At 38.6% G+C, this 17,656-nt stretch overlaps 1 protein-coding gene across 2 annotated transcripts in view; it reads left to right on the top strand.

Annotated features, from left to right (window-relative positions):
• Positions 1–16,671, top strand: part of DEK (DEK proto-oncogene) — a 34,130-nt gene extending 17,459 nt beyond the window's left edge. For both annotated transcript variants that reach the window (XM_065585088.1, XM_005302871.5), the window contains 6 exons: positions 2,634–2,754; positions 6,887–7,075; positions 11,508–11,643; positions 12,138–12,292; positions 13,666–13,734; positions 14,782–16,671. In XM_065585088.1, coding sequence (XP_065441160.1) covers positions 2,634–2,754; positions 6,887–7,075; positions 11,508–11,643; positions 12,138–12,292; positions 13,666–13,734; positions 14,782–14,793 — 682 coding nt within the window. In that variant the 3' untranslated portion in view covers positions 14,794–16,671. The remainder of the gene's footprint in view (positions 1–2,633; positions 2,755–6,886; positions 7,076–11,507; positions 11,644–12,137; positions 12,293–13,665; positions 13,735–14,781) is intronic.
• Positions 16,672–17,656: the final 985 nt, after the last annotated feature.

Raw genomic sequence — 17,656 nt, 5'->3', positions numbered from 1 at the left:
AAGACAATTTACTGACTTACATTTTGAAGTTAGTTCTGGTAAGTGGAAAGAGCAAGCAGACTTTTTAAATTGAAAATTTTGCCCTTTACTTTCTTTGGTCTGCTGAAAATCAGTGAAAGGACTCCCATAACTTTGTAGAGTTTTTTGTTCTCTCTCTATTTCTAGTTCCCTAGGACATGCAGTTTTCCAGGAGTTTAATTTTAAAAGTTAGTGCTTATCAAATATTCATAGACCTACATAACAAATCATGGCAACCTATCTAAAGATGAAAATCTTAATCTTTAACAGGTTGATTTGAAGAACATTTGCATTACCCTTGATATGCAAAATATTATAGGGTATATTTAAACACTTTTGCATATTCACACTCGTGACTAATATGAAAAGCAGCTGATGTACATTTGATCTGCTGTGCTAATCCTCTTCAACAAAATTTCCATGTTAATTCTTAAAATCCTCTTTCTCTGAAAAAGCAGTTGCACATGTGTTGTTATTTTAGGTCCTAGTACATCTGATTATCTGCTTGCTTTACTGACAAGTTTTTACCCCCTTCAGCACTGAAGAGTCTATATATACAAATGTGTGGGGAAATTCTTCTGTAGTATGTATTACATTCTGACTGCAGGACCAAACTCTGCCTTCTGTACACCTTTGCAACCTCACTATTTTCAACAGGGTTGGACAAGCATAACCGAGTACAATATTTGGTCTGCAGAATTTCTTATGGTGAAGAAGGGTAAAGCAAAGGAGAAAGAATGAGCTTGAGCTTCAAACAGAACATTGGGTTTGACAGTACAGGCACCTGGCATTTTTACTTCTAAGCTGGACTTGGTCTGGAAGGTATTGACACAAATGAGCATAGAATCCCTCAGTGACCTCTTCAACACTCTTCATAATACAGCTGCACTTTAATACTTACTGGCTTGCACCCTGCCAAACATCATTATTTTATCCATAGATACCTCTTCCAGTACAGTATAAACACTTATATAGAGTTATGTAATTCATAAGTAATGTGGAAGCTTTGCATTTAAAAAAACAGTGTTTACACTTATTCAGAATAATTTCATAGCAGACCATTTAAACCCATGTTGATGAAATATTTGGCAATATGTTGTTGAGGTTTTTGATCATATCACAAAAGACTCTAACATAATGCATACCAACAGTAACGTTGCTCATTGCCATAGAAGCCTTCATCAGTTTTCTAACTTTTGTGAGGCTAAAAAAATCAACACTAATGCAACAAGAAGTGTATTTAAGCCGTATCTACTCATGTTTTCCTTATCAGTACAGCATATCAACTCGAGAACTTAAGTCAACCCTTTCATAAATATACTTATCTTTAGCTCTGTATTGATAGCTTAGAACAGGTGTAGTCACTGGGCGGACCAGGGGCCAAATCCAAACCACCAGAGGCTTTTGAATGGACCAAAAAAATCTTGTTGTAGTTTTTTGTATTGTTTTCTCTGGAGTCTGGACCTTGACTATACCTTCACCAAAAAATGTGGACCCTGACCAAAAAAAAAAATAGCTGTTGGGGCAACTATCAATACTTCTAAACCAGAGATAATCTAAATTCTTGGAATGCTGTCAGCACTAGTAGTTAGGTGCATATGTGTGTCTACTTACCATCTTGTCTGGTGGGTGAAAGATTTGGAATGAATGTTGCAAAGGTAGAAACAGACACTTTCTGTTGTCTCTCCCAATATGATCTAGCCATCATTTGTTCTTGGCTGTCATTCAAAACTCAGTAAGTATAGTGGGAAATAATACTGTTTTTCCTGTTACCTTAAGGACTTCGGGAGCCAAATTAAAGGGACCCTGTTAGATTTGAGCCGAGAATTTCTTTGAACCTATCTTCCTTGGTTATTACTCTTCTCTTCGCTCATCTTGTACAATGAAGCTAGAACAATGAGTTTCACTTTCTGGTTATTTTGCATAAATCTAGTTGCAATTTCTGGATAGAAAATTTCATTGACCACTATGTTTAAAAAAGGCAAAACATTTAGTTTCTGATCCTGCAAACGCTAAATTGTAACATGACACCCAGTTCTATTTTCTCTTTATCCAAAACTGCTGATTAAGTAGACTACGTGTTCCAGTGTCTACTGTATATTTGGGGCATAGATAACTACTAGATGGCTGAATGGAAAGGCAGAAGCAATCAGAAGAAATAGTAGAGGCATTTTTGATGGGGCTTGCCTGCAAGTGGGTGGGTTTTTTTTGTTTTTTTTTTTGTTTTTTGTTTTTTTAAGAAGTCATGTTCATCAGACTTGTCCTGGAGTGGATAACTTCAAATCTGGAAAAAAAAGTTCTTTACATTGTAACTAGGGAGACTTTTCTGAGGGAACTGCTGCTTATATGTAGGTATATTTATATCCCACAGTATATAGCTCTGAGTTGGGTTTAAGGAAATTGTTGAGAAGGGAGACTTACTTTCATTTATTCTTGATGCTGACCTATGTATGTAACAGATAAGTATAGATGCAAATAGGAGTACTTAAGTTGCCTACACCTGCATGTGTTTGTAGGATCAACATCTAATCAAAAGTGTCTCAAACTCACAATACTTAAATATTGACTTTTTTTTAATAACCTGTTTAAGATAATTAAATTTTGTTTCTGTTCAGATTCAGGAATGCCATGTTGAAAAGTATCTGTGAGGTTCTTGATTTGGAAAGATCGGGAGTTAATAATGAACTGGTTACCAGAATCTTAAACTTCTTAATGCATCCAAAACCTTCTGGCAAGGTGAGGCACAATTTTATTATGCTTATTCGTTGTTATGATTCCAACTTGGGGTGGGATGTGGGCAGAAAAAAACAATGGGGACCTACAAGGTTGCCTTATGCCGTATGCTCCTCCTCCTAAATGTGCTTCTGCTACCATAGCTAAAGAAGTGAGTGGCTCCTCGAAAGTGAATGTCTTTCTAAATCTGCTCCCACAGTGACTCAGTGTAGCTGACCATAGCAGATCACATGTATAGGGCCGCAGACTTAAGCAGAAGCCACAAGCTTCTGTTCTCTTTTCCCATCATGCTTGGCTAGGCTGCAAAAGCATATGTATCCAGCTCATGGAGTTACCATTGGACATCCCTACCCAAGCAGCATATAGCCTTTTTGCTTTGAGGAACAGAAAGGGAGCTGTGAAATGTGAGCAAAAAAAAAAAAAAAATAGAAATGAGGTGGGGGAAGGGAGCAAGATGAGAATGGACAGAAAAAGGGTGGCAACTGTATCAGGGGATGATGTGAGAGCTCGTTGAAGGTGGAAACACCCTTCAGCCCATTCATCACAAAGCAGGAGGGGAAGGGGGGATCACCAGATCACGGCTCTATTGGAACTGGAGTGTGTAACAATGCACTAAAACCAGCTGCACAAAATACTTTAATTAGCCTCCTGTTATTCCACCTTACTTTTTTTTTAACCTAAGCAATACAGAAATAGTCAAAGGCTGTCATTGCTTATCAAAATTCCTTTTATCATAATTGCTACAAATGTGAAGTCTTATACAGAAGTGAATAAGGAATCTCTCTCTCTGCTGCTTTTTTTTTGTTTGTTTGTTTGAGAAGCAACCCAGACGGTTCCATTTCTGTCAACAGTTAACTTATTGAAGTGTTGTTCTATCCTGGAAAGTTATCTTCACTGGGGAGTTAATGTTTGTTTGTCAATAGTTTTCCACTCTTCTTCATAAACTGAGCAAATTAAACCATCTTCTAACAGCTTCCAGACCTACAAGTCAGTCTAGGTTCTTTCCTTCTTGTGCATCATCTCCAGTAAGAATAATAATTAAAAAAATCTGCTTTGAATTACTTTTGTGCAGTTACACTGAAGGCTTTTAAAAGAAACATGGAATGCCCCAATGCCATTTTCAAAGTTGCTTTTCCAGGGTAGAACCACACTAGGAGGGATTACAAATTAAATAAGGAGAGAATACTTGAGTGCCCCATACAGAGATATTTGTTATTTAAAGCAGAAAATATGGAGCTCTTCCTAATAAACTTTAAATGACCACGTTCATAGTCTTCAAAGACAAGTGTCTTTTGACACATTGAAGAGGTTAATCTAAAATGAAGCAGACATCACTAAAATTTACTGTGTACTTTCAGCCTCATAATGCTTAACTTTAGAGGTCTGCATATTAACGGAGATCAAAATTCTTCCCCTCCCCTGTTGACATATTTCTACACACATAATCACCTGTTAAATGAGCTGGTTTGTGTCATTGTGTTGGCAGGCATTGTGAAGTTTGGTGTTAGTCTTAACAGTGAGAACAAAAATTCAACAATAATTGAAGTTGGGCTTTTGTAGAATTATGGCTGAGGAATTAAATTAACTTTGCCTCAGTTTGCAAGGGGAGGAATATGTATCTGGAGTTTTGTCCAACTTGAGGAACTTCCATTATATAGCCAACACATACTGCTGTTTGCATGTGATTCTACAATGTAGATCAGTGGTTCTCAACCTTTCCAGACTACTGTACCCCTTTCAGGAGGCTGATATGTCTTGCATACCCCCAAGTTTCACCTTACTTAAAAGCTACTGGTTTACAAAATCAGACATAAAAATACAAAAGTGTCACAGCACACTATTACTGAAAAATTGCTTACTTTCTCATTTTTACTATATAATTATAAAATAAATCATGACCCCCAGGTTGAGAAACAGATATAGAATGTAAAGCAGTACAAACAAGTCATTTTCTGTATGAAATTTTAGTTTGTACTGACTTCAGTAGTGCTTTTCATGTAGCCTGTTGTAAAACTAGGCAAATATCTAGATGAGTTGATGTATCCCCTGGAAGACTTCAGCATACCCCCATGGGTACACGTATCCCTGGTTGAGAAACACTAACATAGATTATTGGATGGACATATTTGGAGAAATGTGTAGGTGGTAAAATAATTTACAGCAACACCCATCAAAGTAGCTTCACCAAACGTAAGCTCTAAAACCGTTCATGTTAGGCAGCAACAGTAACCCATTCTTACGGAATACAAATGTTTACCTAAACAGGGGTGGGCAAAGTTTTTGGCCTGAGGGACACATCTGGATAGAGAAATTGCATGCAGGGCCATGAATGTAGGGCTGGGGCAGGGGGTTGGGGTGCTGGAGGAGGTGCGGTGTGCAGGAAGGGACTCAGGGCAAGGGATTGGGGCACAGGAGAGGTGCAGGGTGTACAAGGGGGCTCAGGGCAGGGGGTTGGGGTGCAGGGAGGGATACAGGGTGCGGCAGGGGCTCAGGGCAGGGGGTTGGGGTGCAGGAGGGGTTCAGCAGGGGGCTCAGAGTTGGGATGCGGGAGTTTGGGGTGCAGTCTCCAGCCTGGCGCCGCTTACCTTGAGCGGCTCCGGGGTGGCAGTGGGGCTAAGGCAGGCTCCCTGCCTGCCCTGGCCTCGCGCTGCTCCCGGAAGCGGCCAGCACCATGTCCCTGTGGCCCCTGGGGGGGGAGGGGGGAGAGACTCCGCGTGCTGCCCTCACCTGCGGGTACCTCCCCTGAAGCTCCCATTGGCTGCGGTTCCCTGTTCCCAGCTCCCAGCCAATGGGATCTCTAGGGGGCGATGCCTGCAGGCGAGGGCAGCACGTGGAGCCCTCTGCCCCCGCCGCCGCCGCCTCCTCCTCCCCCCCCGTCCTCCCCCCGGGGCCACAGGATTGTGGTGCTGGCTGCAGCGCATGGTCAGGGCAGGCAGGGAGCCTGCCTTAGCCCCGCGGCCACACTGGGGTGGCAATCCCGTGGGCCGGATCCAAAGCCCTGATGGGCCGGATCCAGTCTGCGGGCTGTAGTTTGCCCACCCCAACCTAAACCTATCAGGCAAAGCTCTGTCTAAAAATGAGGATTACACAATGCTCTGAAAGCTATTAAATGCTGACCAGACTGCCAGAGGGAGAATTGTACAATTAGGGGACCATCTACTGAAAATGTTCATCTCTGGTTTTCAAGAATCCTTATATGAGCACTTAAAGAGACAAGTCAGGTGAGGTGGTAATTTTGCATTGGACCAACTCCTGTTAGTGCGAGAGACAAGGTTTTGAGCTTACACAGAGCTCTTCTTCAAGTCTGGAAAATGTTGTCAGTGTTAGCGTTCTGCTGATAGCATTTAACTTACAGGGTTCTCTGTTATTTTTGTGACTCAAAGGGAGAGGCAGTCTTTAATGCCAATTTATAAGAAAATACAGTACAGTATATACCTTTCTTATCTCCAGAATGAGCAAGTATGCTTGGTAATGTCTCTATTGGCAAGAAAAAGATGTAGCATTTTTTTAATATGATTGGCAGAAAAAAATTAGACCATAGCCATCTAGACATTTTAGTAGGGGTGGAGACTCTGGAAGAATCCAGGGTGTCCTTGTCAAAAATGTTGTATTTCTAAATAATGGAGCAATACTTAAGATTAAGAGTCTCAGCTTTTTAAAACTGAAAATTTAACTTGAGTCCATTTTTGAGATAATGGGTTGAAGTGATTGGAGGGCAAGATGTTCATCCACAATGAATGACCGTCTTTTTTGGGGGGGACAGGGAGGAAATAGACACAACAAACTATAAATTCAGTGTCCACCTGATTCCCCCAAACCACAGGCACCGACAACTATGTGGCTACAATTTTAATGTAATTGTGTTTCATTATGCTCTAAATTGTGGTTTTGTCATGAACTTAAATAAAACCAATCCCTTGAATTTTTTTAAGTAGTGTAAACTGTTCACTTTAAAATGATGGTACCTGGTAACGGGCATCTGGGGTTGCCAAAAGCACATCCTTTTACATTTTATGGGTCAGTGGTGGCTCTAGCTTTGCTTATTCTTGATTCATATGACTTGACAGAAATGGAAATTTAAAAAATTTGAATTAAATTTTATTACTTTTTTAACCCATACTTTTATCTTAAACAGCCATTGCCAAAGTCCAAAAAAACTCCCAGCAAAGGCGGCAAAAAAGAACGCAGTAGCTCAGGAACTGCACGAAAAGTAAAACGCACCAAATGTCCTGAGATTTTGTCGGATGAATCTAGTAGTGAGGAGGAGGATGAAAAGAAAGAGAAGGCTGAATCTTCTGAAGAAGATAAAGAGAGTGAAGAGGAGGTAAATATAACAAAACTTCCTTTTTCAAGAAAAAATTAATGAGTTTGTCTTGCTTAGTTTGTAACTAACTGGTTACATTACTGGCAGGGGGTTTCAATATCGTGTTAATGTTTTGGTGGTGGCTTTGTTTTTTTAAGGTGGAAAGTAAGCTATAGTTAATTGAAAGGATTGCTTCCCATATGGACAACTTGAGACAAAAGTTCATAAGGTACTATATGTCAGGAAAAGCTGACTTCTTCCACTGTCAGAAATATGGTGTGATCCAAGAACTAAAACTTTGAGGGATGAAGAAACAGAAATCAGAGGACCTGGTTCTGATCTCAGATGCTTATGTGGGTCTTGTAAAATCGGTTGCTGCATGTGATGACTCTAACAAGCAGTGCGGCCCAGGGTAGAAATTTAAGCGTTGCCTTTCTTGTTTCTCCTGGTGACGTTTCTAGTGGAAACACCATTGCTTTTTGACTGGGGATTACTGTTAGTGAGCTACAGTTGAAGTAAGCATTGTAGAATTCAGTAAGTAAAGTCACTCCTACCTATCTAGCATTGGTCTTGGGACATCAATTCCCAGATTCTTGTGTAGTTCTGTAGTGGTCCCTGAAATATTTTAGTACAAAACTAAGCAACCTTAAATGGTTTTCTTCAAAATTTCAAAAGGTGATAGTCCCACTACACTCAATTTTCTACTCTTTTGTTTATTCTTTTCAGAACCTTAGTTTTCCATAAACATAATTGTTTTCTTCAAACACTAGCATTTTTCCTCATACATTCACAGCTTGAGCTTCCCCTCATCCCTTTCTTCCACCTATTCTCAGAAAAGGTACAAAATGTGGAGTGGCAATACAAGCATCTTCACATTGACTCAACCCTACAGTATACCAGTGAAGAGACTTCAGGCTTTGTATCCTTTGACATCTTGATTTCTTAGATGAGATCATTTATTACTGGCAGTTATGGCTATGGGTTTTGTGATGTGGACACCAATTCACTAATTACAGGACTGAGACCAGCATTTCATATAAGCCACTGAACTACAGGGGATGATAGAACTTCAGCCACTACTGACCCAAATTTATGATTTACAAGTGTGGTAGGCCATATATTTGAATTGTCTGAGCTATGGAAGGTAGTTAATCATGAAAACTTTTTGTTGGAAGGCAAATTCATATAACTTCAAAATGAAAATGTCATAAAATGGGAAATGATATTCCACCACCATTCTCCATAAAACAAGATTGGAACCACACATTCTTAATTCTTAACTTGCCATTTTTTTGGTGGTACTCCCAGCTGGTGAGTTGAGAGGGCTAGAGTATTAAAAGCTAATTTTATATTTTGTTCATCTGTTCACCAGTACAGTCTTTCTGCTGTGAGGAGAGGAATCTGGCTCTCTGTGGCAGGAGTCTTTAGAAATCCTTTTTCCGAGAGCTCAGCTGCCTATAAAAGATAGGTAAGCCCCACTCACCTCAGTTTTTTGCCTTTCTTCAAGAGGTAGGAGTTAAACCCTCTGTTCCTTCTGAGCTGTCAGACAAAACCTGAAAACTTTTAGATGGCTGACACTCCTAAGGAGTGTTTACAGACCCACCTCCGAGGGATTATGTTAGAGAACTTCAAAGGAAACTTGATTAGCTCATGGAAAAACTACTCTGCTCTTAAAACATTCTACCTCTTATGCCCTGCATGGGCAACTCTCCTGATTGAGGGTCTTAAAGGAGAAGTTTCATCAAACCAAGGGCTTGTGTACATTTAAAATGCTGACAGGGGGGTTCTCCTGTCAGCACAGGTAATCCACCTCCCCGACAGGCTGTCTACACTGGGGGTTAGATCGGTGTACCTGGATTTTTCACACCCCTGAGCAATGTTATACCGACATACTTTCATAATGTAGACCAGATCCAAGTTACCCCAAATTCCATGAGATTCAAACCAGAGTTGTCCAAACAGTGAGAAGTCAGACACTTAGTTTGATCTTCAAGTTGATTGTAAATTTTCACAATCTATAGATGAATGAGGCTATAAATGTATGAAGTTACTGAAAATAAATTGAAATGATGAACCTGCTTGGAATAGAAGCTTATTGACAACTGAAACTGGATGTCTCTCTAGCTCAGTTGTGGCAAAAGGTAGGAAAAAAACTGCCTATATATTTAAAACAACAAAAAATGTGGGTTGTTTTTTGTGTTTGTTTTTGCTGTGTGCTTAACAGCACAATAAAAACTAGCTAGATGGCCCTCATTTAGTTAGCTCAACAGAGAGCAGAATAGCCTAACTGTTGGAGTCATAGGTGAGGAGTGGTTGGGACAGATGGAGACACCTGCATACTTCTCTTGATTGAGATTCCAAAAAGACAGCTTCTTAGAATTATCAGGATTCAAAGACAATTTCTAGAAAACAATCGAGATTCTGAGGAAAGAACGCTTCCAATACGTTATAAGGCAGACTGAGTTCCATTTAAACTTCTAACCTTGCTCTGTAGCCAAACACTTAAAACACCAAAGCATTCTAGTTTGAAAAATAACCACTTAAGGATATGATCTGTGTGTATTTCCTGCTGACTGCAGTGACAAAGTTCTCAGTGCTTCTGTTGCCTCTGCAAAGCCAACAGCTCTGAAGCAGTGAGCTGGATTCTAGTCTGACTGGGGGACCAACACAATTAACGAAGTTTTATGGGTTGCACAGGTGTAAATGAAAGTAGTTACTGGTAATGCGAGTCAAAATTCAGTTTGGTTTTTTTCATGTCAAATTGTTTTGCACTATTTACTAGTTACAATTTACAGGACTTCAGCACATGCTTAACCTTTTTGACTTTGAGAAATTCCCAAGTTCTTATTTCTTTTTGCAGTATCATTTGATGCTAAACAGTGTTGTGGGGTTCCATGCTTGTCTCAGTAACTTCCAGAGGAAGTTTCTAGGGCTGGCCGTAAAACAGACTCTGATCCTGTAGACCTAAATACATCTTTAACTTGTGTAAAGAAAGCAAACACATCTAGTTTGTGTATCGTGTATCTTCTATTCACTCAGTTGATTTTGACTTCAGCAAACATGTTGTAGTTTGTCTATTTTTAAAGCATCATAACTGAGCCAGTTGTGTGCATTCATTAATGTAGTTCACTTCTACTAGTAAAAATTCACCCATGTATAATAGAGGCCATGCAGCCATACTTCTGCCTGATTGAAGGGAGAAGGGATGCTAAGTTGCAGTATTGTGGGCAAGGATGGAAACTAAAACTAAATTGTTTATCGAATACCATGGTTTGCTTGTTTAGTTTTAATCAGACTCTCAAGGAGTCTGTTGTAGGGCAGATGGTGCCTAGGGTGTTCTAGAATTCAGATGACATAGCATTCAGGTATTGGTGCTCCTCTAAAAGGAATTGACTAAAGTTTTGGGATGATAAAACTGACAAAGTAAAAGGAAGGTAAGTATAACCTTGTGGAAGGGATAGGAGTTGGCATTCTGTTAGTCGTGGGTTGCTTTCTAAGTGCAACACCTCTGCTTATTTTTGGCAGACTGGAGCAATTATGCATACTTCTTGCTTTGTCTTAAAGGATAGTCACTACTTATAGGAAAAATAGAATCTGCTTTGGAATATTCATTGATGGGACACTATTGTACTAAGTGTAATTCTACTCTAAAATTATTAAAAAAGGCACGTTTAATCCCAGTGTCTATCATTTATTGTGAACTGATCCCATATGTCACACTTTAACTGCCAGACCTACAAATGTAATCAGGATTTTTTCCTTCTGGTGATTTGTCACCAATAAAATATTTTGTATATCAAATCAGATCCTCCATTACACCCATACCATCTTGTTTAAGACTAATGCGGTTGTCCAGGTATGGGGGGTTGAAATTTTGCTGGCAAAAGCTTTATTACTGGTGATGCTGTGTGAGCAGGAAAAATGTAGCTTTCATGATTTTCTAAGGTGGAATGACTCCTGGGTATGTTTGTAGGATTGGCTGTTAGAAAATGCATCTTGCTTCACAGATAAATTCAGGTTACAATAACCATTGAACCCTCTGCCATTGTAGTCCCTTTTCAGAGTAGAATTGCACTTTAACCAGGCCTATGCTCTCTAGTAGCATCAGACATAATTATGAATGGAGATACTTAGTACAATCACCCATAAGGCTAGAAAAAGTTCTAGCTGTTTGTTAAAACAGTCAAGAATTTGATTATCTTGGTTTGAGCTCCAGAGTTTATGCAAAATTAAAATCTAATCTTGAAGAGTCCAGATTAACTTCACAGTACCTATGCATTTTCCTCACTACCATCAACTATGGTACATAGCTATAAGTTGCCAGTATTTCACATCTGAATGTAATAATTCAGTTTGCAATTACATGTTTCTCGCACCCATGTAGCATATTGGTGGGGAGTGAGAGCTGTTGTGCTAGAAGTCAGGATTCAATCCATTCTTTTCCCTCCTACAGCAACCTAAGAAAGCATCTAAAAAAGAAAAACCTAAGCAAAAGATGACTTCGAAAAACAAGAAAGCTGTGAAAAGTGCTAATGTCAAGAAAGCAGATAGCAGCACTACAAAGAAGAATCAGAACAGTTCGAAAAAAGGTAAAGGTTTTAGTCTTGTTTTCACTGTGTTGCTTAATTTAGAAGAGGAGTCTTAAGGTTAACTGTCCAGCAAAACATTGCATACTTTTTACTGCTTCTCTGATGTAGAAATCACAAGTTTGTTTCGCTAATATCAGGATGAGACCCCCTCTCTACTGGGGGGCCTTGGCAAGGTCTTTAACAGGACCTGTAGAGTTGTTTAACAGAATCTTGTCATCTGGTCTGCAGCCATTCTTCAGCCTGATTGATGGGAGAAGCTGAATTGCAGTACTCTGGGTTAGGGTAGAAATTAATACTAGATGGTATTTTATAAACAAAGTGTTTAAAACTAAATCAGCAAAACATGATCTGGCAGACTGTCAAGGAATAATGTGGAACAGGGTGGAGGCATATGGTGTTCTGTGGGAGATGACTGTCCCGTGTTTTTTTTTCTGGAGGAAGGAAGCAGCAGGGAGATGTCAAACATTTGAATTCTAATAAAGTAAATCTTCCAGATTTAGAAAGTGAATCTGAGGATAGTTCAGATGACGAACCTTTAATTAAAAAGTTGAAGAAACCACCTACAGATGAAGATCTTAAGGAAACTGTCAAGAAGTTATTGGCCAATGCAAATTTGGAGGAAGTAACAATGAAACAGATTTGCAAAGAGGTATGTATAATAATTCTACAGCTTTATTTAAAGCAGTGGTTCTCAAACCTTTGTACTGGTGACCCCTTTCACACAGCAAGCCTCTGAGTGTGACCCCTTATAAATTAAAAACACTTTTTTATATTTAACACTATTTTAAATGCTGGAGGTGAAGCATGGTGTGGGGCGGAGGCTGACAGCTCGCGACCCCCCTATGTAATAACCTCACAACCCCCTGAGGGGTTCTGTACCCCATGGTTTAAAGCATGTAAGCCTATTTATAAACTAACTTTGATATGCCTCATTTTGTTTTGTAAATTGTAAATGTATTGTGTGTAAATAGAAATATTTCGTATACTAATTACACTCAAAGAAATGTGTGAATGTCTAAAGCTGTACTACTTAAGACTTTGATCTTGAACTAGGCTGCATTGAATCTTGTCAGCACTTGACTGGAAAGCCTCAAGGAAAAATTCAGGGTGCTATCGGTTAACAGAGGGTGCCTCTTTCCCCTCAGTCTCACCTGTCCCGCCCCTGGCCCTTTTGTGAATTTAGTCCTTGTTGCTTTTTGTCAAAATACCCAAAATAAAACAAAAAAATTGAGTCAAAGTATTTTTTGACTTGCCCAAAATTTTGTTTTCAGCTGACCTGAAACGAAACTTTTTTCAATTTTTCAGAATTGCCAGCAAGTCGAAAAATCCATTATTTGCCAGTTTAGTGATTATTTTTCCCCACAATTTGACTACTGATGGTGTTAAAACAGTATCTGTTTTTAATAACAGCACTATGTCCTTGATTTAAAGGACCCAAAACTGTATTTACTGTGGACCTGGTCTTTGTTCTTTTAGTATCTTTCATACTTATGGGGAATGCAGCTGACAGCTTAAAGCAGTGGTTCTCAATGTGTGGTCCATGAAAGACTTAGACTGAAAACTGACTGAACAGACTTCAGCGCGCGCTGTGTGTGTGTGTGTGTGTGTGTGTGTGTGTGTGTGTGTGTAAAATGTATATAATATGACAATAGGGGTCTGCATCTCTATTCAAAGTTTCTTGGGGGTCTACAAAGAGAAAAGGTTGAGAACTACTGATCTAGAGGATACAACACACCCACTGGAAAACAGCCTGAGTTGCTTGACCCAGGGTATTGTGTCACCCACACATTGTGCTTTATTAATATGAAAACTGTAACCCCTGTTGTGATTAAAAACTGCTACACAAACTTTCAAAAACTGAGTTTAGGCAAAATGTGGGAAATAAAAGGCTTGACACTTCAAATGACATTGTACAGCTTACATTTGGATTTATACAATTCTGCACTAAAATAATGAAGCTAATATGTTCTAAAAGTAACAGACTTCTCACTCACACTAGCTCTTTTGTATTGTTTGCTTTAGGTATATGAAAGTTATCCCAGTTATGACTTGTCTGAAAGGAAAGATTTCATCAAAAAGACAGTTAAAGAGGTAAAAACTTATCTGAAAAAAGTCAATGGTATTTTTTTAAACATCTATCAGAGGTTGGGACACTATATAGTATGAGTTTCAAAAAGCTTGGTTTTTAGTATGGGAAGTGACCAAAAACATTTTTCAGGCCAACCTTGATTCAAGAGCTGGATCTTTGCCCTATGTGCTCTTCATCTAAAAGCTGGTACAGTCTGTTGTTTTTTTTCTTAACAGTCAAACCTGAACTTCACTCACATGTGGATTCAATAATTTCTTTATCTTTAGGAAATATGAGTTACTACTGAGGAAGAACTAAAATAGTAAAACTACTCTGGCCTCTATTAATCTAACTAGCATAATTAATAATACACAGATCCGAAAGGGCCAAATCGTGGCCTAGGCTACACAGCAATTTAGGGATGCAAAGCACTGGCTACTTGCATCACAGGAGAGAACACAAGCCTCACGTCCCCTCTCCATGCAGCTGTGTGGGGAGAGTTATGATGCTGTCTTGAAGAGTATACTGCATCTGATATAGACCCCATACTCCCGCCCCACAGCAGTAGTGGAAACAGGAAGGAAACTGACTCCCTGAATTGCAATTTTGCTTTCTTTAGCTGCTAAAGCAATATGCCACCCTTAATGCAGAGCTCACGATCTAGTCCATAGCTAGTAATGCTTAAGAATAATTTCAAGTGCATTCATTTTGTTTCTCCCTAAAATAAAAATGGGATGAAGTAAGGGAATCAGTACTTCCGTTAATAAGAATGCAGAAAAATTGTAAGTGAAATAAGAGATTCAAACCCTCTAATCCAAATTACAGATGAATCAAAATAATGCATACACCTCAGTCATGTATGCCAGCTAAAACACAGTGGAATATCCTATCACAAGATGGCACTGAAGAATTTTATTTGTGGTGGCACTTCCATGTAAATGGGATGGTTGAGAGAAGAGCATAATCATTTCTTAACTAGCATTTTTGTGCATGTTCTTGAACAGCCTTTATCTTAATATTAGACTGGTGTGGAATTGATTAAGGCTAAAGGAGAAACTGTCTCATTTCAGTTGATTTCATGATCTAATTTGACTGGAGGAAATGAAAACTGCTGACTTATCGTCCCATGGATTTGAAGATGATAGACACCAGCAAAAAGAATATTTGTGATTATGTTTAGTCAGTGCTGATTCTGCGGACAGAGTATCAGTGTAAATTGCTTTGTGTACCTTTTTAATAATTGCATTTGATGCAGGTTTTAGTTAACTTGCTTACATTTTTTTGTGCATGGCAATAAATGTTCCCTTTTTATAGTTTTGTACATTTTGAATTGCTTTGTAGTAGTAGATTCATTAAGACATCATAGCTTTTAATGTGCTTTAATACCTTGCATAAATTTTTTTTAAGAATCAAGTAGGATAAAGGTTGTCTAAGTGTTTGCACATACATGCAGAGATTGTCTGGAATATTGCAGTATTGGGTTATACAAATATTGAATACATATCATTCTGAAAATCACTCATGCTAGTGTTTATATTCTGATTTACATGCTATAAATTCAGAATACTCAATCTACATTACTGTCTTGCATGTGTGCACTGAGAACCATCAAAGCATGGTAACTAATTGGCAGATATTATTTTTGTACTTTTAAAGACTCTGTATATAAAGTTATTGGAGATTTCTGTTGTGCAAATCAGTTTTTTAAATCTCTAGTTATCTTAAGACTTATGACATGTCAGTGTTCAGCAGTGATGCTGGGATGAAAAGTGGGAAGCGCCATAAAAGTTTATACAAAAGAGTTGAAGTTTTACTGTTTGTCTAATCTTGCCTTGTAAGGAAGATTCACCTGTAATTTTATACTTAAGCTTTTCAGTGTTTAACTTTATATAAAAGGCTACAGATGTATTTGTTCCAATGGCTTGACCTAATACATTAATAAAGTTCAAAGTGAAGGCGATAAGGGAAAAAAGTAACTGACTTGATAATACTAATTTGGACTCTATGGCCAAAGCTTTCAGAAGTAGGTGCCTAAAGTGATGAACACCTGCAGGCTTAACAACTGAAAATCATGCCCCAAATTTAGGAGCCCAAGCAGGACAGTACTTAAGTAAATGATTAAGTGCTATTCCAAATCGGAATGCTTTTCTAAATCTGAGCTTAAATATGGTCTATGGTACTCCTCTGGTTTTTTTTTTTTTTTTTTTTTTTTTTTTAAGTCCTTGTGGCACTTTAGAGACTAACAAATTTATTTGGGCATAAGCTTTTGTGGGCTAAAACCGACTTCATCAGATGCATGGAGTGGAACATACAGTAGAGAGGTAGAAATACACAGAATATGAAAAGATGGGAGTTGCCTTACCAAGTGGGGGGTCAGTGCCAATGAACCAATTCAATTTAAGTTGGAAGTAGGCCATTCTCAAGGAGTGGAGAGAGTTATCTTTTCATATGCTATGTATTTATACCTCCCTACTGTATGTTCCACTCCATACAGCCGATGAAGTGGGTTTTAGCCCACAAAGGCTTATGCCCAGATAAATTTGTTAGTCTCTAAAGTGCCACAAGGACTCCTTGTTGTTTTTGCTGATACAGGCTACCACTCTGGAATCACATCTCAAACTTTGGCCAACTGCTTTTGGTTCAAAGTGGAAATTTTCATGTAAATTGTTTTTGTGCACCATATACTTTTGTGCTATTATAGAGGCCAAACAAAGTATTGCTATCAATGCTATGAAAAACAAATCCTGTAATGACTCCAGTATTCAAGAGCAAAACATTTTTAAAATTTAGTATTCTATATTTGCAAAATTAGGAGTCAGAATTTAAATTCTGAATGTTCAGCCAGTCATGATGTTAATGAACCTTTACCTTTGACGTCTTTGCATGTAATCCTTCTTTTTTTTTTAAAAAAAAAGGCTGAATGTTTCAGTTTTGTACTCAATAAATGTCTTTCAGAAAAACTTAGATCAATTTTGATATTCACTTACCTGTACAGTTAAAATTTTACAGCCTCAGATGTATACCTAGTCATCTAGAGGAAGCTATTCAAAACTCTGGAAAAGGTTTCTCTGCTTTAGCGGTGCCATAATGTCCTGCTATCAAAATATGACTACAATAAATGACCCTTGTGCAATTGCTTTGAACAATCTTACGAGCTTTAACAAAGGCATTCAGACAATTTCAAAATCCTGGTAAAGCAGTAAGTTACTAGTCACTGAATCTTGTTTTGTCCTTGGGTAGTACTACAATAGGTTATTTTTAAATTGTACTTCTAAACCTTATGTATAACACTCATGGCCAAGTCACCACCTTAGTTGAATGAGGTGGACAAGATAGAAGTTACTGAATTTCTTCTCTAATGCTTTTCCTCATCCTTGTGTAGGAAAAAGCTAATGAAAGCTGGAGTGCATAAGTGTTAATGCTATGATCTAACTCTACCCCACTGGTTCTTAACTAGGGGTATGGTCTATGGGTGAAGCTTGTGTGTAGAGTATCATCTCTTGTCCCCACTACAGTCACTGCTTGGTGAGGAAATAATCTGTCGGTTTGTGAAGTGTTCTGTGATCCTTTGAAAGACCCAGTACTGGATCCATTACTGTATAGATAATAGAATCAGGACTTGCAATTGAAAGACAGTTCTAGAACAGTAACTACACCTCTACCCTCTGAATTTGTTACATTGGGTTGCATTTTATGATATAACGCGGTAAAGCAGTGCTCCGGGGGGAGAGGGGGTGCTGCGCACTCTGGCAGATCAAAACAAGTTCAATATAACACCGTTTCACCTATAACACGGTAAGATTTTTTTGGCTCCCGAGGACAGCATTATATCAGGGTAGAGGTGTATAAGTACTAACATCTAGAGGTAGAATAAGTGTGTTTCAGTTTTGTCATGTTTAGTACATGCTTAGCATCTGTTTCAAAAACAGTGTGCAACATCCAGTG

Source organism: Chrysemys picta, chromosome 2, assembly GCF_011386835.1.
Source record: "Chrysemys picta bellii isolate R12L10 chromosome 2, ASM1138683v2, whole genome shotgun sequence".
Classification (NCBI taxonomy): domain Eukaryota; kingdom Metazoa; phylum Chordata; order Testudines; family Emydidae; genus Chrysemys; species Chrysemys picta.
The sequence above is the reverse complement of the archived record's forward strand: the minus strand, read 5'-3'. Positions and strand labels throughout refer to the sequence as shown.